General features: G+C 38.0%; 1 protein-coding gene and 1 long non-coding RNA gene across 3 annotated transcripts; one reads left to right on the forward strand and one right to left on the reverse strand.

Moving 5' to 3' along the window:
* Window positions 1-453: 453 nt before the first annotated feature.
* Window positions 454-25,973, reverse strand: LOC136263784 (uncharacterized). 2 transcript variants are annotated; one of them, XM_066058412.1, is made up of 2 exons: window positions 25,850-25,973; window positions 454-1,543 (listed from the first exon to the last, which is right to left on the reverse strand). In XM_066058412.1, exon 2 carries the CDS (start codon window positions 1,519-1,521, stop codon window positions 550-552), a length of 972 nt encoding a protein of 323 aa, XP_065914484.1. In that variant the 5' UTR covers window positions 1,522-1,543; window positions 25,850-25,973; the 3' UTR covers window positions 454-549. The 2 variants fall into 2 exon arrangements, with proteins under 2 accessions (XP_065914484.1, XP_065914483.1); XM_066058411.1 differs by having other exon boundaries at window positions 25,844-25,960.
* Window positions 20,143-22,437, forward strand: LOC136264393 (uncharacterized). The gene is made up of 7 exons (XR_010705096.1): window positions 20,143-20,973; window positions 21,096-21,200; window positions 21,251-21,519; window positions 21,580-21,608; window positions 21,659-21,791; window positions 22,238-22,302; window positions 22,362-22,437. It is a non-coding gene; the product is annotated as an uncharacterized lncRNA (long non-coding RNA).
* Window positions 25,974-26,251: the final 278 nt, after the last annotated feature.

Genomic DNA, 26,251 nt, shown 5'->3' on the forward strand with positions numbered 1-26,251 from the left:
CCAGCGACCATGTGTATTCAAATAGTCCGATGCAATATACACTGGTAGATGGAAGCCATATTGTAGTGTATTAACACTCAGCGGTAGAACCTTGACTGATGGCCATTGTAAAGAAGGATAAAAGGTAAGACAATAGTGAAAGCATTGTATGTTTATCAATATACCAGAGGTTTTTTCTTAAGCTAACTAGAAACATTTCTGCAAAAGAATTAGGGCTGTAACCAGTTTTCCACTATGCTTGACTGAAGGAATGAGGCAGGCATGCAGGCAGTAGAAAATTCCATTGAATATATATATATTTTAAATGCTGAAGGAAACATTATGGGTCGATCTGAAGACACTTTTGGGTTTGATTTTATCCAACCAATACTGTCATGTCGATGTGAGGAAAATTGTGGCAGGTTTTTGGGTTATATTATATCACAGATCGCCCCCACACCTTCAATGTCCCTACTATACAGCACTATTGTACTGTATGATTAACAATTTTTGATATAACTTGGTAGTTCAAAGACAATAAGTAGTGTAAGTATGTCTGTAGCAAGTCTATCAAATCTTTCCTGCAGCCTGGAGTGCTGCCCGCAAGGTGTCAGAAAAGTAAGTCCTGTCAATTTTAGACCCAATAAAGCTGACATTAGCCACTAGTCCATTAACATTGGAAAAACTTGTGCAATCAAGAATACAATCTTTAAAGACAATGCATGATCCGAAAGAACACTCAGTGAAAGAAGTACTGGTGAGATTACAACTGAAGAAGGACACTGGATGATCAAATCTGATTGATCTAAAGGATAATTTCTTCATACTTTTGCGTTCATATGAAACAGCTTGCAAGGAATGTGAATGAACAGTAATACTATCAATTTGCTGGTTAAATGTACCGCTTATCTGCACACAATTACCGCTTGCCATATTAAAACTGCTATGTGCACGTTGTCTTCCTTGAGGTGGATTAGTAACACCATCTACTTTGTAATTGCCAGACCCAGATTTAAAATTGATAGAAATATCATCCTGAGATATAAAATCAACTTCACGTAGTACAGCACTAAGTGCAGTGACAAGACCATCAAGTTGATAATATTTTGCATCATACAACAACCCCAGCAAAACATCAGTTGATTTGGGAAATGACTGAACTATATCTTTTCCATCTCTTAAATAATCTAGGATGTATCGGAAGCGAGCTCCATCTCTATCAATGAAGAAACTACCATCACTACACTTCATAGTTTCCAAATCATGTCTGCCACTAAACATGGCTCCCAACATTGACTCAGGATACTTGGTCAGTGTGGAACGTGAGGTTGAGTAATGTGTGCCCCCAACATCTAACAATATTCTTTGTCCATGGAAAGTATACGTATTATCAATCTTCGCCTTTTCTTCTTCCCATTTCTGCTTTTCTTCTTCGCATCTCTTTCTATCTTCTTCTATTTGCTGCCTATCCTTTTCCACTTGTTCAACTACTTGTTTGAATATCCCAGTTGCAGTATCAATATCACTCCTCAATGATGACATCACTCAGATGGTATACCTACAGCTGAGTAGTGTAACAGAAACATGCATTGATACTTACAGTATATTGCATAATTTGTAATGTAAGTATGCATGTATACATGCATTCAAATATAGATCAACATCTCTTATTTCTGCATACCTACTGTACATGTTTAGCAACAAGTAACTTAGTGGAAAAGTTTTGTGGACTTCATGGATTGTTAGAAAACCACAAAACTTTTACCAGGAATATAGTAGTCTCGCCCACATGCTTGACCTTTGCATGAGCTGAGCGGCTGGACGAGACCATGAATTTACCCATAATTTTATAAAATTTCTTTCTGAAAATAAGACTTCGAAAAGAATGGTATTGTGGAAGTATTTTAAACCATGTAGAAAGATGCTTGTGACATGCCCCTTCTTGATCCTTCAGGACCATTGAGCAAAGAATTGAATAGCAGCATCATCAAAGCAGCAAATGATGAAGTGACAGCAGCCATAGAGAGTTCTAGTGGCAAGCGTTCAGCTTATTTGAAGCTAGATGATGAACAGAGGGCTACTATCGGAAAATGCGCAGCACAGCATGGCATCATCAAGGCAATCCGTCATTTTGCAAAAGATTTTAAAAATGAAACACTTAAGGAAAGTACGTTGGAAAAACTATACTTGGAAGAGCTGGAAATACGAAGAAGGGATGTAGTCCGCAATGGTTTTAGATTTTAGAGCAGCTGGAATTACAGATATGCTTGGATTGCAGAACATTTTGTAGTGTTATAGTAGACAATTTGCAATTAAATATGTTTATTAATTATCTTTTCATTTTAAACAAGTGATTATACAAAAATAATAACCTCCTAACCAACAAAATCAACAAATTATCAGTCACAAAATATTGCTAAACATCTTGCATACAATTAATGAAGAGTAGCTATTTATCTCTTTGGGAAACTAGTGAGCTTCTTTTTTGTGAAACAGCCTTAAGATGCTCTCATAGGTCAGATTGCTTGTAATTAATTTTACATGGATCTTCGTCGTATGCCAGTGAAATCATGACAGATATGGCAAAAACACCACAACCAGATGACCCTTCTTATTTCTGTGTTGGCATCATTATTACTCTCTTTATTTTATTTTTTTATTATTATTAAAGCGTTACAGGTTACAGTGGCCAGCACTGAAGATCTGACAGCAACATGTACTGCAGCCTTTGGATTTAGTTGCATAACTGTGCACTGTGACGTGTTTCTGTATCTAATATTGTAAAGATGGAACCGTATACCGCTACTTGAGTACCTTTACACCACTTATTAGAAACCATTATCCAGTGTTTCCTTTTCTCACAGTGGACAATCCGAATGGCATTTGCAGTTTGGGAGCCTAGTGATGTATTCTGCTGCAATGTGAAGCAAAGACCACCTATTAAGGGAAATTATTGCTTGATCAAGCATTGAGCAAATTGGATACGCTTATTAGTGAACTAACTGTGATTCATCATGAACCACGGTAGTGGTTCATAATAGAGATTGCCTATGTTTTTAGCCAAAATCCCAATAGAACACACACCTAAACACCACTTTAGGAAGCTCTCCCAACTACAAAAGAAACCTTAGAAGTTAATTTGGAAGAAGTTTAGGTCTACTGGAAAATATGAAGTCAAAAGGAATGAATAAAACTACTTTTGAAATTTCTGTAATATGCCATTTTGTTCAACACACGTGTGTTGTGCAGCCAAGAAAGCTGGCAACCACACCATGAGTATATTGACAGGAAGAAAGAAAACAGCTTTTCCATGCATGCATAGCTCCATGGCCCCTTCTCCAAAGTACACCATTTTTGCATTATAGCTGTCCCCCAGGTAGGGTACACCACACAGCAAATTTGAATAAATCCGTAACAGCTATTTCTGAGATATGGGTGTTCAAAGTTTTATTTTAATTTCTTCGTTTTTTCTTTTTATGCCATATGAGGTTTCAGGGACTTCGATTTCTTTTCACAAATTTTGCAAAAATTGCTATAAAATGCAAACGTGTAACTCAATTGCCTCAATGTTTGGCACAAATGAAGAGCGTGTAATGGTGGATTCGTGTACCAAGTTTGTTATGAATCTGAGGAATATTCAAAGAGTTATGAGCATTTATTCACGTAAAAAATATCAAGCTTCTGTCACGGCTACAGGGTAAACTGAGTATAGAAATAACTTGAAAATTGGTGTGTAGATAGGCTGATCATCGTAGCAGTGCCTTTTGATAGTTTGAATAGCAGCAGAGTTACAGCAACAAAATTATAAAGCAAAACCCAAGCAAGTATAAAATCGTGGGATCAAGATACTCTAATAGAGCAGTCACTGCAGGGTAAAACAGGTGTGCAAAAAATGTGGAAAAAAAATCTTACCAGAGTTCGAACCAGGGACCCCCATACCTAACACCTGCATCCTTAACCACTGAACCACTGCTACCTTGACTGATTATCTTCTACTTTATAAATGAAATTTCTAGTTGAAATCTGCTTATTATCAAACGTTTGTAATTTCATAGATCTACCAATAGAAGCACTAGATTGTTCTAGAACATTTCATGTATGTTCTATTAGAAGTCCTCAAAAAAACGTGCACTCTACTAGAGTATTACAATAATATTATCAAATATTGAATTAAATCATGCAATAAAATACATTTATAAGTCTAATCGTCATTGTATCTACATAGAAAAGAAGAAATGTGAGTAAAAACAACCCTCATAATCAGCCATAGGCTGGTTTTGGGGCATTATAAAGTACAAAAAAAAAGTGAAATCCACACAAAAATAGCCAAGCTGTGAAAAATGGTGCGGCCTTAAAAACCCTGGGTGAAAAGTTGTGAAATCAAAGGTGGTGGCCAAGAAATGGCTGTAATGGTGAAATCAAAGGACCTTTGATTTCACAACATATCATTGCAGCCATTTCTTGGTCGCCACTTTTGATTTCACAACTTTTTTCACCCAGGGTTTTTAAGGCCGCACCATTTTTTCACAGCTTGGCTGTTTTTGTGTGGATCTTCTTATCATGAACCACAGTCATAGGCGGATCTGGGGGAGCAAAGGGGTGCTGTACCCCCCTGGCCCTTCTCTTGCCCTCCTTGGACCTACAGTACTATATTGATACCAGAAACTAGAATCATGTGTTCACACTGTATTCAGAAGGATAGAAAGCCAATGGGCAAATAGAAGACAACAGATATAAATGTACTTTACAGTTATAGTTAAACTGTACACTGTCAACTGAGAAAGCGAGGCAAATAAATTTTTGTGCAAAGATCGAGATACTCTAATAGAGCAATTACTACTCTAATAGAACAGTCGCAATTCTAATGTCATCAATTTACAATTTTTACAAGTCATAACAACACTAGCTACTCCTTGTTTTGATTAGGAATCCCCGGAAATGACACGCACCATCAAAAATATAGCCTTTTAAAAACTACCTTAGAAACTTCTTGTGTGACTAAAATCACCTTTACAGAATAATATTAGTCCATCTAGCATCAAATGTAGCGTTAAAAACAAGAAAATGCTTACTGGCAGCCAGATATAGAATTTTTTTTAAATTGTAAAACTCGAAATTTCATCTCACTCACTCACTCACTCACTCACTCACTCCACTCACTGACCACAGTCGCAAGCCTAGAGCCCAAACGAAGCAGCGCACAGTCACCATTTTACGCCACAACAACAAACTTACCGGTGGGATGTGCCTTTTGGGGTTCCGAAGAGTGTACGCTCTGTGCGCCTTGTCTTTTCTAGTTTTATCTTCAGTCAGGCTGCTTGTCTTCTTCTTCATCCAATGAAACCATGTCGAGGCGTTAATTTTCCATATCAAGACTTTCTTTAAGCAGCATAATTAGATAGCTAGCATAGATAGCTGTAGGCCTTGTGTGCATACACTTTTCATACATGAAAGTGAGCGTGTTTCTTGTGTGTGTAGTTAGGTTGATGTTATGCCCAACCATCAAATATTGGCTGGCTACGCCCCTGGGTCCAATTTTCTTTATCATGTATATAAATGATTTACCCGTGTTCTATCAAACCCTTTTGCTGATGACACCAAAGTATACAGTCACATTAAGAATGATGATGATATTAGAAGACTACAACAAGACATTGATAATTTAGTGAAGTGGTCGGAGGTATGGCAGAAGCCATTTAACATCTCAAAATGTAAGTCACTGCACTTGGGATATTCTAATCCAAATCATATTTATTCTATGGGTGGCAAATGTATTGAACAAACCAGTGAAGAAAAGGATTCAGGTGTTGTAATTGACCATCACCTCAAGTTTCATAGCCATGTGTCTGCCATAACAAGCAAAGCTAGGAGACTCCTAGGGTTCATAGGAAAGTCATTCATTAACTCGAATGTTCAAACACTCCCCTACTTGTATAAGGCTATTGTAAGACCAACTCTTGAGTACGGAAATGTTATTTGGGGACCATTTTATAAATGTGTTGAAAATATAGTTGAACAAGTTCAACGAAAAGCAACCAGGCTGGATACATCTGTTAGTCATCTTTCACAGGAGGAAAGGCTCAGGCATCTCAACCTACCATCCTTAAAGTATAGATGATATCGTGGTGATATGATTACAACATACAATATCATACATGGTAATCTACATCTTGATCAATCCTTATTCTTTACAAGAAATTGGACAAACATAAGAAGACATCCTTACAAATTATTCAAACCTTTTTCCACCAATACAGTTAGACAACATTTTTATTCTCAACGAATTATAAATGACTGGAATGCACTTCCTTTCAGTGTAGTGGGGGCAACATCAACCAATGAATTTAAAGCAACCCTTGACAAGCGCAACAAAGATACCTTATTTTTATACTGAACTGTATATATGGTTAGAAATATTGATGAGCTTTAAGATCAGGACTTACATGCTTTTGCCTTTCATATAATCCTGTATTAATATTATTATTATTACTAGGACCGCGTCACATACAACCAAGTACATACACCAACGTTGCAACCTACCCATTGGGCAAGTATAAACAGTGCCATAGGAAACACTCAGAGCAGTGTGCGTGTACCTGTGGAAATGATACATATGCATACATACACAGGCAAGGGAGTTTAACTGGCATCAGAAAACCACAATACTAAAACACAACCTACACAAAAAACCAAATTAAGTTAGCTATATTGAAAGTAACTATATATTGTAGGTGTGACGTGTCTCTGAAGATGACTCAGCAGTGAAGTGAGGCTATGCAGAATAAGGGATATGGTGAAGGCACAATTAGCAATTGATCCCAATCAAGCCAATATGGCACAACAGACTCTGTTGTAACTAGAGGCCACTGGTGATGTATTTGTATATCAGCGGTGTGGCATTGGCACAGTGATCACAGTCTATAATATTATGCATACAGTCATGCACAACATACAGGAGATAGTTAGTTACACATTGTTGTATATGCAGCATTGCATCGGCTTCTTGTTTAGCTATTACAGACTCACAGTAGACTAGTAGTTAAGCTGAGTGGAAATTAATTCCAGCCGCCAGCAAGCCAGATGAAGGTGCCGGTATAATGAAAATAATTCCAGCCGCTAGCAAGCCAGATGAAAGATGAAGATGTAGACCCATAATACAACTACCGGTACAAGTATTACATTACTCATTACTTTGCTGTTCCAGCTGGTTGTTTATGAGCGCATCAGCTGGTATCCCAACTGGTCATCAGCTGGTCGTTCACTGCATGACGCCTGGAGCGCATATCCTGCACACAAAATACACAGTTACAAATATTTAAACATACTTGTAATGTTGTTGCTTACCAGTAAAGTGGTGCCTGGCCTCTCCATGGACGTTTACTAATCTTCTCGTTTGAGCAATCTGTAATTAAACAAGGGTGTGGTGCCAGGCGTTATATAGAATTACACGTACGGTAAAGTCATCAGCACGAACAGGCGTACTTATCATATGGTTGTGCCTTCATTCACAGGCGAATCTATCCCCGCTTAGTTCATGTCTCTAGGCCTCGTAGTTTTCTCAAACATTATTTATTATTTATTTATTTATTCATTCATTATTAATGACGTAATTTTAACCGCATTTCGTATTATTCTTACTACTTGGTTGTATAACTAGGCCAGGGGCACATACAACCAAGTACAACCACCAATGGGGCAATCTACAAATGGGGCATGTACAACAGTGCATACACAACCTACAGGAGATGCACAATACTGTAGGAGTATACAAGCCAGGTGAACCAGATAAAGGAAGAAAGCCAAGCCAGCAAGAGCCTAGTAAGCTAGGTAAAGGAAAAATACAAGAAAACATTAAAACATAGCTACCACACTCATGATCTTTACAATACATTAGTACAAACAGACAACCAAACCAACCAGAGCCTAGCAAGCCAGAAAAATATAAAATACAAGACATATGTACATTACAATACAAACAAACATACCTGTCCTTGTGCAGCTGGCATGTCAAACCTATTCAGGTGTCCTGCAGCCATAGATACATGGAGCGCATCCACTGGCAGCTGGCATGGCGACTTGAGACTTAGTGTGCCAGCTGGCAACACTTTCAAACACAATTGAACAGCAATTCACTCATCTAGATAGCCATTTGAACCTGCTTGATTGGTAGTGGGTATATCACGTGCTGTTTTGATCGGCATTAAATAGAATTGTCGTACGTTTCTATCACCTCCACGGAAACATTCACCCATTATACGATTATCTCTTCATACAACATGGATTCTATTCCCGGTGAGTGCAAAGCCTTAGGCCTTGTAGTTTTCTCAAACATTATTTATTAATTATTTATTCATTCATTATTAATGATGTAATTTTAACCGCGTTTCGTATTATTCTTAGTACTTGGTTGTATAATTACTTTTAAGCAAATTTGCTTCTTGTAGATTCACTTTGCCTCTGACTTAGTCTCTGCAAGGGTAACCAACGTGTTAATATGTGTTAATAAGTATCCAATCTATCCACATTAACACGTTCATTTGGAAACCTTATCATTACCTACATTTTATTAACCACAGTATATTAAGAGCAGCAACGTTGTTGTGTACCACTGGGTACTAAATGACTTATTGTGACCACATTGTACAAGATGACTGACTCTTGATACTGAGTCATGAAGCACCACCAGCACCTCTAATTATCATGTTAGGTATCCATATTTATAAAAAGTAAACAAACTAGTGTAAAAATAATTTAAAAAAAAAAATTAAAACATGGGAATAGAAATTATTGAAAAAAGTCAAGAAACAAAAGTCAAACAAGCCAGCATGTTAAACACACAGAGATCTCTATTTGGATTCAAATAAACATTTATACAGAAGCATTTTCAGTACTTATCTGCCCTAATTTATGGAGAAACTACTATTTTTTTCATTAGTTTCTACCATATTCATTGAGTCCAAATAGAGATCTCTGTGTGTTTAACATGCTGGCTTGTTTGACCCTTGTTTCTTTACTTTCTTCAGCGATCTCTATTCCCTTGTTTTAATTTAAAAAAAAAATTTATACACTAGTTATTTTTTCTACAGGGCTAGAGCAAACTGTGAGTACTTTTTGGGAATAAAAACTACATAACTTCCTTCCTATGTCTTTCTTCACATCCATGACCTATTTTTAAATGCAGATTACAATGATAACACTCATTCTCGAGCAAATTTGCTTCTTTTAGGTTCACTTAGCCATTGATCTTCTGACTTAGTTTCTGCAAGGGTAACCAATGTGTTAATTTGTGTTAATAAGTATCCGTGTCGTGCGGTCAAGTACAGCCAGTGTGGGTGCGTTACAGACAAGTGTGTATTTTACAGGAACCAAGAAAATGCCATTTTCACGCATCTGTAGCTAATTGATAATGGCTGGATGGAAATTAATCATTTTTGCTGTGGAAACTTCCTCGGGGGTGGGGCTTCTCCCATTTCAAATTTGAGCTGAGTCTGCCAGGCCATCACTGAGATATGCGCCTTCAAAGTTCATCTTAGTTTCTTTGTATTTTTCTTCATCTTTTTATTATTATTATTTATTTTATTATTTATATATATATAATACATAACAAGTAAATGAAATGAAAAAACAAGAGACAACAATTCAAAGTACATGCATGTGACAGAAGCACCTGACCCTCGGATATTGCAAGGTCAAGTGCTCCAATAGTCACTGGGCTGCCACAATGAGACCTGGCTCCACGCAAGCAGGTTACAGCTGACCTCAGTAAAGAAAAACTGGTGGAGCATCTAATCCAGGACACAACAGTACTATAACTGTGGTCTCTCTTAGCAGCAAGCAGAGATGCCAACTTCTTGTAAGCAGTAGTGGCCGCAACTCCTATTCCACCAAAAGTAGAGAATATCAAAGGGGTGAAAGAACCCATTTCAACATCTCTTACACACTGCTCATACTTACGCTGTTTGTGGTGGTTTCCCCACAATCCTTGCACACTGACATCCAGGTGTGCCTCACCCTCCACATTAACTGTGGCATAGTGAAAAGATTCACCAGATAGGGGTTGCAACACTGGCTCAATTGCCACATCAAGACAAACTTCAGACAAAGCAGCTGCAGTGAAATCAAAAAATTCACTATATATAACTTCTTCATCTTCTTTTTTGTAACACTCAGAAAAATTGCTATAACTCACGCATGTTTTAGTCTATTTTCTTCAAATTTGGAGGGACTGTAAACGTAATATAGCATGTTTACAGTCCAAATTTTGTACACCTTGGATAAAGAACAAAGCAGTTATGCACGATTTTCGAAAAATTTGATAGTGATTATTTTGTCATGGCCATGAAATAATCATGATTTCATGGTAATTTTATAGCACTGACAAATTATTTTATGGCATAAGAAAATTTCATGGTTGCAGTGGCCATGAATTGTCAAATTTTCATAGGCAGTGTCCATGAACTTTTATAGACAGTGTCCTTGAAAACTACTTGAAATTTCATGGTTTACCATTACATTTTCATAAGCTCTTCTCTGGGAGTTCAGCTGGAAATAAGTCAGATCAGCTAGAAACAAATCACACTGTAGAGAGATCAGCTAGAAAAAATCACTCTCTAGAGAGATCAGCTGGAAACAAGGCACCCTGTAGAGAGATCAGCGTGATCAAGTCACCCTGTAAGAGCCCAACTACTTTTCAAGTCACCCCAGCTATGAACAAATCTCTTAGTAGAAAGATCAGCTGGAAATAAATCACCTTGCACAGTATTCAGCTATAGAAACAAATCCCCTGTAGAGAGATCAGTTAAGTAAGTTATCCTGTTACCTGCAGACAGTGGCGGATCTAGAGGGGTTTCTGGGGTTTTGACAGAAACCCCCTTTCAGAATTTAAATATTTAAAAATTCTATTCTGAGTCACACAACCCATTGTAGAAGCAGCTCATCATCTAAAAGTTATACTAAACATCAGTATAACTCACAAAAACAGTTTATTTCATTTCCATGTGCCGTTTATACAGTCTGTACAGTCACTACACTTCTGCTTCTTCCATTCACTAAAAATTTTTACAGGCTTGGATATTACAATGAAATATAAAATGACTTTCATGGCACATAATTAGGACTATTTTACTGTTCATGAATAATCCATAGCTATTTCATGGCACTATTCTCTGGTAGTGCTACACGGTGTGGACTTCATTCTATCTGATCTCTCTAGAGGGTGACTTAATTGTTGCTGACTAATCTTTTAACAGAGTGATCTGTTTCAAGCTTATCTTTCTACAGGGTGATTTGATCTCTCTACAGGGTGACTTGTTTCTAACTGATCCTTCTATAGGGTGATTTGTTTCAAGCTGATCTTTCTACAGGGTGATTTAAATGTAGCTAATCTCGCTACAGGGTGACTTATTTCTAGTTGGTCTTTCTACAGGTGATTTTTTTCTAGCTGATTTCTCTACAGGGTGACTTCTTACTGGCTGAACTCAGGGGCGGATCTAGGATTTCAGAAGGGGGGGTGCTAACATGGACATTTATATATGTAGCAAGATAGTTGATACAACTAGTGTGAGAAGCACACTCAGCATGCTCTATCTAGTGGGGTCTGGGGGCATTCCCACAGGAAATGTTTGCAGATGTGGCCTATTGAGATTGAATTTGATAGTAATTTTGAGTGAAAAATGATGTCACTTTGTTTATGTGATGCCATTATTCCCCTATAGCTTGTCAATATAACTAAAGAGTGCAGCCACGTAGCTAAAATTCAATCTTAGACTAACATCTCAAAGAACTAGTAGTGGAAACATATGGGTATCGGCAGCTGCACATGATCAAATTTAGTGTTTTGAAGTATAGCATAATTTGCAGTCTCATGGCTCAAACTACGCTAGCTGTCCAAACAGTAGAGAGGGTAAGTGGGAGTGGAGAGGGCAAGTAGACTGACTCACCAGTGTATGGAGTGCATGTGCACTCAGCTGTATATAATTCTCCAGTTAGAGGGGCTCTAGATCTGGTGGCATATATACTCCTGGGCCCCCTGGAAATTTGTGGAAAATGGTTATCACAAGGTTGAATCTAGAAGCTATTTTTAACCAAATGTGGGTACAAGATAAATGAGTTCAGGTGGAAGTAATTTTAATTTGAATGAGTTTAGTTGGAAGTAATTTTAATTAAAAAATAGAGCTATACATTGTTTATTGTTATTGGATTTGAAAATGTATAATAGTGGCTTGTCAAAGAGAATAAAGAATGTATAGACAGTATAGTTAATTAAATGTAAGGTCAAGGAGAATATTTAAAACACAGGATTGGATCTACTTCACATGTAGCCACTGTTCTGAAGTGCAGGTTGCTATTTCAATCTAACTTTTAAAATGATGGATCCATCCATCATTATAATTGTTTTACAACCATAGTCTACAAATACAACTAGTTTTTGGCCACAACTAACCCCTTTTTAGCACACAATGATCACGACAACTTAAATGCTGCAGTATATCATTTAAGCTTAAAGTAGTATCATTTAAGCTTAAAGTTGAGCTTCAAGGGATTTGATAGTGCAAACTCTAGATTTAAACAAGTGTAGCATGGGATTTGATCAAGCAAGGGAAACATTAACGAACAGTTCTCAGATGTTGCAGCCTTGTGAACTTTATAAAAGCTAAGAAATGCACTATTATATAAGACTACTGTTTTACTTGCAAGAGAAGCATTTCAACCCAAGAATCGAGTTTGTAGCAGAGCCTAAAAAATTTAAACTATTTGACAGAAAACATTATTTTCAGAATAGATTTTCAATTAATGATGCTTTATACAATTTATAGTACATTAAAGGTATAAATCTTTTACCTGAAGTGATTGGTATATCATATATGGCAGGATGTTTGGTACAGTGGTGAGGGTAGCAGTGCACAGGTCTAGAAGAATAGGTTTAATTTCAGCTTAAGCTCTGGTAACTTCTTGAAAATTATAGTTTTAATGTTGGATGTTCTATTAAAGTAGTTGACTGTTCTATTAGCATATTTCGGATTTGGCAACTTCTAAGGTAAGACTTACTCCAAAAGTATAATTTTGAACCCCTTTTAGTAATTCTTGGATAAGATTAGCTATTCCCTTTGCTCTTTCCATCTTTTCATTGCCCATACATGTGTATAAAATGCAGTTGCACCTGTACTACAGCTTCTAAAAGCTACCTAGCTTGCTCATCGTAAAATGTTGGGGGGGGGGGGGTGCTTCAGCGCCCCAAGCACCCCCCCTAAATCCGCCCTTGGAACTTTCTACAGGATGACTTTTTTTTCTACCAGATCTCTCTACAGGGTGATTTGCTTTGAGCTGATCTCTCTACAGGGTGATTTGAAATGTAGCTTATCTCTTTACAAGGCTATACTTGTTTCTAGCTGTTCTCTATACAGGGTGACTTCAAATGTAGTTGAACCCTTTGTAGGATAACTTGCTTCCAGCTGAACTGGCTACAGGGTAACTTATTTCTAGCTGGTCTCTCTACAGAATGATATGCTTTATTTCTAGCTGATCTCTATAGGGTGAATTGTTTCTAGCTGATTTCTCTACATGGTGACTTGTTTCTACCAGATCTCTCTACAGGGTGATTTGTGTTGTGCTGATCTCCCTACAGGGTAGTTTGTTTCTAGTTGATCTCTACAGGGTGAATCGTTTCTAGCCGATTTCTCTACAGTTTCCAGCTAAACTCTCCACAGGGTGACTTGTTTCTGGCTAATCTCTGTACAGGGTGATTTGTTTCTAGCTGATCTCTAAAGGGTGATTTGTTTCTAGCTGATCTCTCTACAGGATGATTTGTAATGTAGCTTGTCTCTTTACAAGGTTACTCAGTTGTTTCGAGTGATTTCTCAACAGGGTGATTTGAAATGTAGCTTATCTCTTTACAAGGTTACTTGATCTCTCTACAGGGTGACTTAAAATGGATTTGAACTCTTTGCAGGATAACTTGCTTCTATAGCTATTCTATTTACTGAAAGAATTTGTTTGTAGCTGAATTCTCCACAGGGTTGCTTATTTCTAGCTGAAACACTCTACGAAATGTAGCTGAATTCTGTATAGGATGACTTGTTTCTAGCTCATCTCTCTATGGGTGGCTTGTTTCCAGTTGAACTCTCTACAGGGTGACTTGTTTCTAGCTGATCTCTCTACAGGGTGATATGTCTCTAGCTGATCTCTACAGGGTGAATTGCTTCCAGGGTGAATTGTTGCTAACTGATCTCTTTACGGGGTGACTTGAAACATAGCTGAACTCTCTACAGAGTGATTTTTTTTGCTGCTGAACTGTCTTCAGGGTGACTTGATTGTAGTTAAACACTCTAGAGGGTTATTTGTTTTTGATACTAATTGAATGGTGACTTGATTGTAGTTGAATTCCCTATTGGGTAACTTGTTGTTAACTGAACTCTAAATGGTGACTTGATTGTAGCTGAACATTCTAATAGAGTGACTTATTGTGCAGCTGAATGTTCTATTAGGGTGACTGCACTATTAGAGTATCTCAATCATGCACTTGTTACACCTAGTTCACTTTCATAGTGTAGCTCAGTGGATTTTAATCTGATTCCTTGTAAACCATTGAAAGATCACTCTAAAATGATTATCTACCTCTCTACCTGATTTCAGCCGATTCTGTTAACTAGTTTGCCTGGTAGGTGTGGCAAGTATTACTTTTTTATTAACAAAACTCGATCATGTGCATTTTATATATGGTTGGCATTTTTGTTATAACTCCATGACTGTTAGTGCAATTTCTTTCAAACCACAAAAGGTTTGCACTACGATGGTCACTCCATGTACAGATTGATTTTCAAGTCATTCCTTCAAACGGTTTACCCTGTTGTGCTTGTTTCTAAGATAGTGCCTTATAGCAGGTTCAAGATGAGTTTCTGTAAACCACCCAGTAAACGGAAGAGAAATGCTGAACAATCGAAGACAGCCACAATAACATCTCTCTTTGCCAAAAGAGCAAGAACAGGTAAGGTATCTGGATGGCTGCTCACCACACATGGTTGCTCACCATGTGGTAGAATCTATAGCTCATAGCTAGCTAGCTAGCTAATTATATATATACGTCTAGCTACATTAATTTATAGCCAGCTGTAACTGTATTAAACATACATTATACATAATTATAATAGATGGTAACAATGTAGTGGACATTGATAGTAGCACAAGCCTGTGAAATCCAACTGACACAAATAGTTGTGGCAACAGCTCTGGATTGGATGCTACACCTGACTTGGTGAGTTATAGCAGCATAGTTGATATTGATGATAACAGCTTTGTGAGTGAGTCTGACTGCAGCACAGCACCCATGAATGAGAAGGACAGTGATTCATGTACAGCAAGTAGTAATAATGGCTCCATTGCTCCACAGGATGACAATCAGTTCAGTGCTAAAATAAACAATAGTGCGATGGTAAATGCTGGCAATGCTACCATTGATAGTACATTGGTATAGCTACTGGTGATACCACTATTGGGGCAATGGCTGCTAGCAATGCCACTAACAATAGTGTGATGCTAGCTACTAGTAATGCCACTAATAACAGTGTGATACTAGCTCCTAGTGATGCCATTAACAATAGCATGATGCTATGTACTGGCAATGCCACTAACAATAGTGTGATACTAGCTACTAGTAATGCCACTAATAACAGTGTGATACTAGCTCCTAGTGATGCCATTAACAATAGCGTGATGCTATGTACTGGCAATGCCACTAACAATAGTGTGATACTAGCTACTGGCGATGCCACTAATAATAGTATGATGCTAGGTACCAGTGATGCCACTAACAGTAGTCTGACAATGGTTACTAGCAACACCACTAACAATAGTGTGACACTAGCAACAAGTGACAATAATGTAATAACTGAAGCAGCTTGTAGAAATAATGCTGTAAGTATCATTGAACCTGTCCAGGCATTACCTGAATATAGCATTGCAGAAACACTAGTTCCTTTTGAATGTGACATAGGCAAACTCTTACATAATGGCATAAACATACAAAATCTTACTAGAGAACAAAAATACAGACTTCTGACATGTAACCCAAATCCTAATTCATCTTCCTATCCACGTTCACATCTTTGTGCATCAGATTCTCTTTGGCAGTTTCAGCCAAAATGGATTAAGAAGCATCCTTGGATTCATTACAGTGTACATGTTAATGGCATATACTGTCAAGCCTGTGCTGTGTTTGCACCTGAAAAAGTAGGTGGACAAGTCCCAGGATGGTTTGTGACAAAGGAGATTAATAATTGGATAAACATATCCCACAGATTGGACAATCACTCTAAAACTGATTCCCGTATGACGTGTTTGGTAAAAATGGAAGAATATGTAAAGAGGTATAACGATCCATCTAAAGCCATTGACAGCCAGTGTAGTAGTAAAACTCAGAAGCAGTTGAAAGACAACCAACGTATACTAGAGTCACTATTCAAGGTTGTTTTACTTTGTGGCAAGCAAGGAATTCCATTACGTGGTCATAGAGATGATGGCATTGACTGGAACAATGACGAACCACATGATAATCAAGGTAATTTCACTGAGTTGATCCGATTCAGAGCTGAAACTGATAGTGTACTAAAGACTCACTTAAAGAATGCACCTAAGAATGCCATCTACACATCAAAAACCATTCAAGAGCAATTGATATCTATCATTGGTGAACAAATCCGCAATGAGATCTTAGAGGAGGTAAGATCAGCACAGTATTATTTTATAATTGCCGATGAAGTTTGTGACATCTCAAATAAATATAAATAAAAGAGCAACTTCGCTGTGCTCAAAATGGTAGTGTTAAAGAAATTTTCTCCTGTTGCTAGGATCACAGGTAGTATACCATAGCTGAAGCTATTTTGGATCATCTGTCATTGTGGAAGTTTCCACTAGCAAACCTTAGAGGGCAGTGTTATGATGGAAGCTCCAATATGGCTGGAGCACGATCTGGTTGCAAAGCAATAACCTTACAACAGGCCCCAATGGCACTTTACACCCATTGTGCAGCTCATCAACTTAATTTTGCTGTGTTGTAGCGTGTTGCAGTTTGTAGTATACAAGCTTTTAAAAATGCAGAATCTTACATAGGTAAAATGGCAAGATTTTAAAATTTTTCTGCCAAACGACAAGCACTACTGGATAAGGCCATGGACACAACAAATCCAGCACCCAAGGCCAAAAAGCTAAAGGATGCTTGTCGGACTCGATGGATAGAATGGATTGACTCATACATTGTATTTTTAGAGTTAATTCCTGCTGTACACAAAATGTTGCAAGCCATGACATCTCCTGTAGACTTCTCTGATCTAGGTGATTGGAGTTGGGAAAGTGAAACTGTGACCAAGGCCAGTGGCTTTTTGTACCAGTTAAAATCATCATCCTTCTTAATTACATTCATTATCCTGTTGGAAGTGTTGTCTAATTTGAGAGGTTGATTTGTAAACTGCAGATGGAAGTCATAGATGTTTTATATGCACACAAACAGGTGAAACAAGTTACCACCACGTTTAAGAAGATAAGGAGAAATTCTGAACAAGAATTTAGAAGAATCTACAAGCGTGCTACTAAATTAGGTAAAAATTTAAATGGTGAAGGATTTGAACTCAGCACACCAAGGCTTAGCAAACGACAATCACATTGCGCTAACCCAGATTCACAGACCACAGATGATTATTACAGAGTTACCCTTTTAAATGAATTTCTTTCTCATGTTGTTAGTGAACTGTAGCAACAATTTCTAGATAGCCCTTTATGTGGCCTTGGTCTTTTGCATCTTTTACCAAGTGAGTGCATCAGTGCAGCTGAAGTCAGTGGAAATCATGAGGATATAGCCATTCCACAGAGCCTTGTTGCTGTACAGTTTTATGAAAATGACTTTCCATACCCTGTTATGTTCTCAACAGAATACCATACATGGGTTAGGAAATGGAGAGAGGAGAGTAATGAAGTTCCCAAAAAGCTACTAGATGTGTGGAGGGGTCGTGATGACACTGCTTATCCTAATCTTCATGTTCTATATAATTATTGCAGATTTGTCTTACTTTACCGATCACTTCTTGTGAAAGAAGCTTCAGTCAGTTAAAGTTGATAAAATGTTCTAGTCAGTCAAAAATGACTGAAGAATGCCTAAGTGGGCTTTCTCTCATGAAAATTAATCAAATTTATTGTGAAAAGCTTTGCTCTTCTAGTAAAATGGCCTCACTAGTTCAGATTTAGCCAGACACATCCCGGAAGATTGAAACTACCTTTTATGTTGGCAGAAGAATAGGATGCATGTGATTTGATAAACTAGCTATACTTGATCTTTCTATATAGTTGATACTATTGTAAGATTAAGCTGTCATATTTAGCTACAGTAGCTATAACCACCCAAAAACACCTTCGCTGTAAAAAAGGCGCGCCCAAGAAACTACAAGTACCTGGAACCCAATGTAAAAAAACAAAAAGAAAACAGCTCAGCTGAAGTGAAAAGTAACTGGTAACTTAAAGAGCTGATATCTGAAGCGGCCAAGAATACAATTACTAAAGTTTAATCCATGCAAGAACACCTTGGCTATAAAACAGGTGTGTACATGAAAGTAACTGACATCTGAAATGGCTGATATCTGAAGCGGCCAAGAATGAATGGTCATATACAACTAATTATTAAAAAAGGCGGCCAAATTACCAGCCAATTAGAGTTAAAAGAAATTACTTTACGATGCAGCAAGAGTGAATATAGAACACAGCTGAATTATAAAGGTTCAGTGTTAAATTTTTGAATTAGTTGTATATGACCATTCATTCTTGGCCGCTTCAGATATCAGCCATTTCAGTTGTCAGTTACTTTCATGTACACACCTGTTTTATAGCCAAGGTGTTCTTGCATGGATTAAACTTTAGTAATTGTATTCTTGGCCGCTTCAGATATCAGCTCTTTAAGTTACCAGTTACTTTTCACTTCAGCTGAGCTGTTTTCTTTTTGTTTTTTTTACATTGGGTTCCAGGTACTTGTAGTTTCTTGGGCGCGCCTTTTTTACAGCGAAGGTGTTTTTGGGGTGGATATCACTCATTTTTGTCAGTGATAGACTCTACATTTGGTTTAAAAGGTAATTTTTTTGGAAATGAGCAATTAACATTAATGCAGAATATTATCTTGGAGAGTCAGTAAAATCCATACATAATAATGATTGTTTCATAACACCGTAAATTCGGAATTATGAATTTACGGTGTAGTATGACTGTTCTATTAGAGTAAATCTATCTTTACTGCCTGCATGTGACGAATATATCTCATATCTGTGCATGTTAAATGCTTCAGACACCTAATTAAACTTGCAAGTGACTAATTAGTTTACAGTTGCTACACAGCTATAAATACATTTGTAATTGTTATCATCATAATCATTTATCATGTTATAACCATTTTTTATTATTTTGGTCACAACTTCAGGATTAGAGCAGCAGAGAAAGGAATAGAGGACTCAACCATCAAGACTTGTATATGGGAGATGGAACAGTATTGCGATGGACAATGCCGGTACTAACCCCTCAAGGGTGTTGCAGTACAGTATAGATGCAAGACCAGAGCCTCGATCGTCACCTTTTGACTGTGGTCACAACTTCAGGATTGGAGCAGCAGAGAAAGGAATGGAGGACTCAATCATCAAGACTCGGGGAGATGGAATAGTATTGCCAAGGATAATGCCAGCACAAACCCCTCAAGGTTGCCACAGTGCAGTATCGATACAACCACTCCAACCAGTGCATAAGACCAGAGCCTCGATCATCACCTTTTGACTGAAATTTTTATACTTGATGAAGCAATTAAAACAAAAAAGTTGTAGTACTTATACTTTCCTGAGGGAGCTTGCCCCCAGAGTCCCAGACTCCCTTGCCTGTTCAGCAGAATAATAGGATTGAGCCTTACTACCACTTTCACCTTTATTCTTGGCCCGGATGTACATATCGGCAACATAATACAGTAGCTGTAGATAATGCCCCTAGGCAGAGCTATAGGGGTGGGAATTTTTCCCTACTATCACACTATCACAATAGTTCTTCTCGCAGTTCTTTGCCTGGCCATCATCAACTGCTGTCAAAATATTAGTGTCGTCCCCCAGACCCTTCCTCAAGCATGCTTATCACACATTAGTTTAGCAGTGCACAAACAATTATTGACAGCATATGTACACTTACCGCATTGTTGAACCATGTATACCACCAGAATCCACCGGATTGACAACTAACACGTGATCTATTTAGGGGAAATCTCATGGAAAGTCCCTAATTACCTTAAGCGGACACTCGTGATACGTGGTTTTAAATTGAATGTTGAATGGTTTAAGAATGTAACTAGATGGTGAGGCGTACTTTAATCGACTCAACTTTAATGAGAAACTCGAGCCCCTCGTGAGAAACTACATCGCTTGAGCAACGCTTGAAGAAGTAAGAGTCAAGAATACTGATCGAGGTACTCTATGATATATGCCGGTCTTGAATGCTAACGAAACGAGGAGTGAAGTTTGTGTAACGTGTCACATCGCCACACACTGATTCACCGTGTTTGTGCGATAGGGTTTATGGACCTGTCCACCAGATGCTGAAAGGAAATTCATTCCACCACATGTTGAAAGGAAATTCATTCCAACTTGTGAAGTTATTGATATACTCATTGTTGGGGTCCACGGGGACATCGATGATCATTTACCAGTCAGCTGTAAGTAATGTCATAACAGAAGGAAAGGAACCATTTCCATACCCCGGCTATGGCATACTGAATTTCCTGGTCAGTTTATGTACACTCAACCACAGATCGAAATGTAGAACTTTGGTTGCAGGTGGAAAATAAACACCTTTTTACTCAGTTACAAGAGATTCACCCAGCTGGGATAAAATGTTGAAGTGAATGTCATTAGTACTAACTTGTTCATCAGGTATTGGACAATTCCAAGTGTCCAGATTATGCAGTTATCCTCGTGTTCAAGTTTACACGTTTAGGCAAGTTCCACAACGTCCTATAATCTATTACTATATCAGTGTGGAATAATGCTTATATAATATTTTTCATATTCCAGGCTTTAGGTGTATTGTATTTAACATCTGCTTGTTGGTTTTTGCAGGCCATCTGGTCATACTGGTTTATCCACTAGCAGTTGAATGTGATCATGGTACATATGTAAGTTGAGACCATGCAAGAACAAAGATACAGGTGTCATGAATTTCAGGTCAGTTAACGTTCAGAGGAATTGTATTATTGCAATTGTTGTTTTTGTAGTTATCAAGTATCAGTGACCAGTTTGTGATAGCGTACTTTTGTTTGACCAATGACCTAATGTTCTGGTTTACATGCTTACCCAACAGTTATGTTACTCACTTAACCTGCATATGGGATATATATATTTTTAGTTCATTTTGATTATCCATCCTTTATTGGTACAGCCTGGCATATTGATTTTTTGCACATTCTCTTTTTAATTCAGTGTCTGCTGGATTGTTTCGTCAGATATCGAAACAGGTGTCTTGGTGTTGTGACCGATGTTCCAGGTCAGTTAGCATGTGTGTTTAATTTAAGGTTGACTTCAGTGCCTGCTTATTCTTTTACAGGTCTCGGTATCGAGTGTCATGAATTTCAGGTCAGTTGACGTACAGAAGAATTGTATTATTGCAATTGTTGTTTTTGTAGTTATCAATTATCACTGTATACTAGTGATGTGAATTTGCAGGTCAGTCTACTCAGATGTATCGGGTATAGTGTTGATGGGTTCAAACAAATACCCAGTGTAGACTGTAGTGGCATCAAGGGTGTTAATTTCTAGGTCAGTTTACATGTTGTGATGTTAGTGATTTTTTCCTAGTACCCAGATGTTAAGCGTATTGTATTTAATGCCTACCTGTTAGTGTATTGTATTTAATGCCTACCTGTTATGTTTTTCAATTATGGTATATCAGTGTAGACAGTACAACTGTAAGCCTTCTGTGTTGTAGTAACTATTTGTTTCATAATTATGCTGTTGTCCTGGAATGACACAATTTTTGGGCAACCAGTGTGAAGTCCAGTGGTACAAACATTGTATTATGACCAAGTTGTGATAGCGTACTTTTGTTTGACTAATGTCCTAATGTTCAGGTTTGACATGCTTACCCAACAGTTACGTTATTCATTCACTTAGCCTGGGATATAATTTTTGTTCATTTTGATTATCCATGCTATTATTGGTACAGCCCGGCATATTGATTTTTTGTACATTCTCTTTTAATTCAGTGCCTGCTGGATTGTGTCATCAGATATCGAAACAAGTGTTTTTGGTGTTGCGACCAATGTTCCAGGTCAGTTGCATGAGTGTTTAATTTAAGGTTAACTTCAGTGCCTGCTTATTCTTTTACAGGTCTTAGTATCGTCATGCTGACATACAAGAAATCATCACTATTGTTGGAACTATTTTTAGTCAAGTCTTGATGTGATTTGAAGAGTATGCTTAAAGCACCTTCGCTAGTGATTTTGTTCTTCACACCATAAGACAACTGGCGATTTATAAATGCTCGCATTGGGGTGTGGCACTAAATGGAATTTAAAAGATTTCTGCTTAAAACGCCATCCCTAGGGAACTTACGGTTCAGCACGTTGTCACAACTTGTTTATCAGGCATTAGAGTTTGTGTCCACGTCGTGCCTTTAAAAGTTATTGTAGGGATTAGAGGTTTGATTGAAGAAAATACGCGTATAGGCAAACCAGGATTGGATAATGTCAGTGCTAGATGGACTATACAAACACGACTATGTTGACTGGTATAACGTGACAGTAGTTGTAACATAAGGTAGAGAAATAAAGTGAAATACGCCTATTTTTTATTTTGCGATGGTTACTTTTTTATTTTAGCGAGGTCGCAAGAAAACTATGATGATGATGATGATGATGACGACTCGTAAAGATTTTTTTATCACGTAATGCAATACAAACCTATTGAGAGATGTTGCATAATCTAGGACTAATATTGCAAAACCAGCCCTACACGTAAATAACTCACAGTAGTGGCCGCGCGTCTTTTAATTGGGCGTGCGCTTTGTAGTTTCTTGGCCGCGCGACTCACTACTGTGAGTCTTGATATATTTTTGTATCAATGAACATTTATCACATATATTGTACTTTGAAAGTTTTGTGATAAATATTATATTAAACTACTTGAAAATACTGCAAATATCAAGTTTTAAGACCTATTTTTCAAAAACAATTCTGGGGGGGGAATCCCCCAGCCCCCAGTTTGGCATGCAAAAAGTGATTTCCTACACAAGCATTAAAGTACTGCTATACCAGAAACCCCCTTTCAAAAATCCTAGATCCACCACTGAAAGAGTTCAACTATTTTTCAAGTCACCTTGTAGAAAGCTCAGTAGAAACAAGCAGCCTTGTACAGAGATCAGCCAGAAACAAATCACCTTGTAGAGAAATCAGCTGGATCAAGTCACCCAGTAGGGTGTTCAACTACATTTCAAGTCACCCTGTAGAGAGATCAGCTAGAAACAAGTCACCCTGTAGAGAGATCAGCTAGAAACAAGTCACCCTGTAGAGAGTTCAGCTGGAAACAAGTCACCTTGTAGAAAGATCAGCTAGAAAACAAATTCACCCTGTAGAGAGATCAGCTAGAAACATGTCACCCCGTAGAGTGATCAGCTGGAAACAGGAGAGAATTCAGCTACATTTTGTAGAGTGTTTCAGCTATAAATAAGCCACCATGTGGTGAGTTCAACTACAAACCATTCACCATGTAGTCAAAGAGTATAGCTAAGTTATGAGGCTCCCTGTAGAACTACATACACATTTCCCCAAAGAGTATTCAGCTGCAAACAGTTTAGCCTGTGTGACTTATTTTTATGATCAATCGACACATTGTATATTAATGCCTAAATATATAAACAAATCATTAAATCTTCATCTTCATACTAATCTTCTCTCTAGATCTGTGGTAAAGAAAAAGACAAGTTAAGATTTTTTGATTATATAGACGTTGAGACCGAAATCGAATGTGGGGATCGATTAATACTGATGTGATTAGATGCACGACTTGGATTTAGCCATGAAAAACACTCAGACAGAGAGCGTTTTGTTATCCTATGAGTTGAAAACGTTGGCCTAAGGTGAGAACTAGTAGTATACCTATCGTTTCTGCACATTTTCGAATACGGACACCCCTCATCATGAAGCTACCACTGTGCACGGAGTAACCACCCTACAAGTAAGCTTACCTATCTAGGTCTTTAGTGAACTCTGTACTTTTCCATAAACTATTCAATAGCACTGATTAAAACAATAAACTCGCATAACTGAATTCTTTGTGATATCTCTAGGATACGTCCATTCATCGTAGCCGAACGTAACCAGAACGCACTAGCTGCTGACCCATAATCGAAAATTTTAAGTATGCATATATAAAACATCTAGTGCTGCACTCGTATTGACTTGGGTGATTGATCGCCCTGTGCAGGCTATCAGCCTGATAATGGTTACATATTAGCTGTAACACAGGGCATTAATTTTGGGCTTTGCCTGATATGTATGCCCTCTGCCCTTGGGCAGTTGGGCATACATATCAAGCAAAGCCCTCATGCCTGCATGTGTTACAGCTATTACATGTACTTTTGACAATCATCAAATGAAGTCATACGCATGAACCTGATCACTGAGGGCTCATGCATGTATGGCATGTGTAGGCTGAATAGCAATATCATGCATAATGAACATGAATATTACAAGTCTAAATGTGTAAATGATTACACCTATATCTAACTACTTCTGAAATGTGTAGTTCAGACAGACAACAGAAATCTCTTGCCCTTTTATAGAGATGAGACATGGAAAATGTATGGAATGAACAGGATGTAGCTTACTGAATTTTAGTCATAGATAGCTACCCACATTAAAATGTAAGGTTAGCTATGAATTGAGATATAATCAAGACTATTCCCTCAGTAGCTACGTATATGTGTAACATAGCTAAAGGAAAGTTTTGATCGTCTCAAACATAGGCAGCTGATGGTGGATATAGAGTGAACAAGTGGAAAAGGTTGGTTTCAAGCTTATACTACAGCTAGCTACTAACGGTGAGTTAAGATATTAATTCCCTTTACACTGTCATGCACTTTTTGTTGTGCATATCCTGTGTAGGTTCCATTGGCAATGAAAATTGACCCCCCCTTTAGCAAAGAGTAGCTTGCAACTTTGGGAATACTGATACTAGCTTTACTACCAATGGTCTAGTTTTACAGTGGGTGTAGACTAACAGTGGGATAAAAAATTTACGGATTTCTCGGGATTTATGACAAGGCTATATATATATTATTATTATTTAATGGGCTTGTAGATACCCAGGCAAGCTAACTTGCCAGGCTAGGCCGCAGGCCTTTGAAGGTTCCCATATCTAGATTGCTTCCAAAAATTATCCAAGCACAGCTTGAAGGTTGCAACTGTTGGTGCTGAAATGATAAAGTCAGGTAAGGAGTTCCATAGATTGACTATTCTATTTGTAAAAAAGTTCTGCTATATGATTCCAAAGGCTCCAGTCTCGCATAGCCAGGCCACTTTTTCTTCCTTTGTTACTGAATTTACATTGGGTCGGAAAGAAAAAGACGCAGCATAGCAGTTTCGTTCAGGTTCAGGATGGCCCCCTGGCACCCCCAGACTGGTGCTATTTGTGAGACGAGGCGCACACGGTGGCTTTTCATCATGTGCGGTTCTCGCCAATCTGGCAATCAACGAGCCTTTCTAGTAGAATCCCCACTGAACATCCGTCAACTGCGTTCAAACAAGAAAAAGTGGACTGGCTACACTGATACGCGAGACTAGGTGAACACAGAAAATGACAAATACACTTACACTCACACTGAATCAGAGGAGAGCAAATTCGAGTGGAGATTAAAACAAATCAATACAGGTCTTCAGAACTCCATGGAACTCGCTTCAGAAGAATGTGTTTATGGGACTACATAATATGATTGATGCCGGTCGCGACAATTTACGGAAAATTCCGCTCTGGAGCGCTGGATACTAACTGAGTATTAAAAACAGGGATGTGCCGAGAAGGTGGGTTCAGGAAGCCCCTACTGAACGTGTCAGTAGCAAGAAATGCTCAGGCCAGTGTGTTGCTGCTGATTTAATTTGTTGGCAAACTCTAATAGAGCAGTCACCACATGTAACACTATTCTACTTTTTTTTGCTGTGTTTAGCACTCAGACTACTGGAATTTGAAAATCTGCAACATTAAATCTTCTGGGGAGCTTGCAC

This window comes from Dysidea avara, chromosome 8 (genome assembly GCF_963678975.1).
Source record: "Dysidea avara chromosome 8, odDysAvar1.4, whole genome shotgun sequence".
Taxonomy (NCBI): Eukaryota; Metazoa; Porifera; class Demospongiae; order Dictyoceratida; family Dysideidae; genus Dysidea; species Dysidea avara.

Coding starts and splice junctions, on each gene's coding strand:
- LOC136263784 (XM_066058412.1), bottom strand. CDS start 1,521: ATGTCATCATTGAGGAGTGATATTGATACTGCAACTGGGATATTCAAA.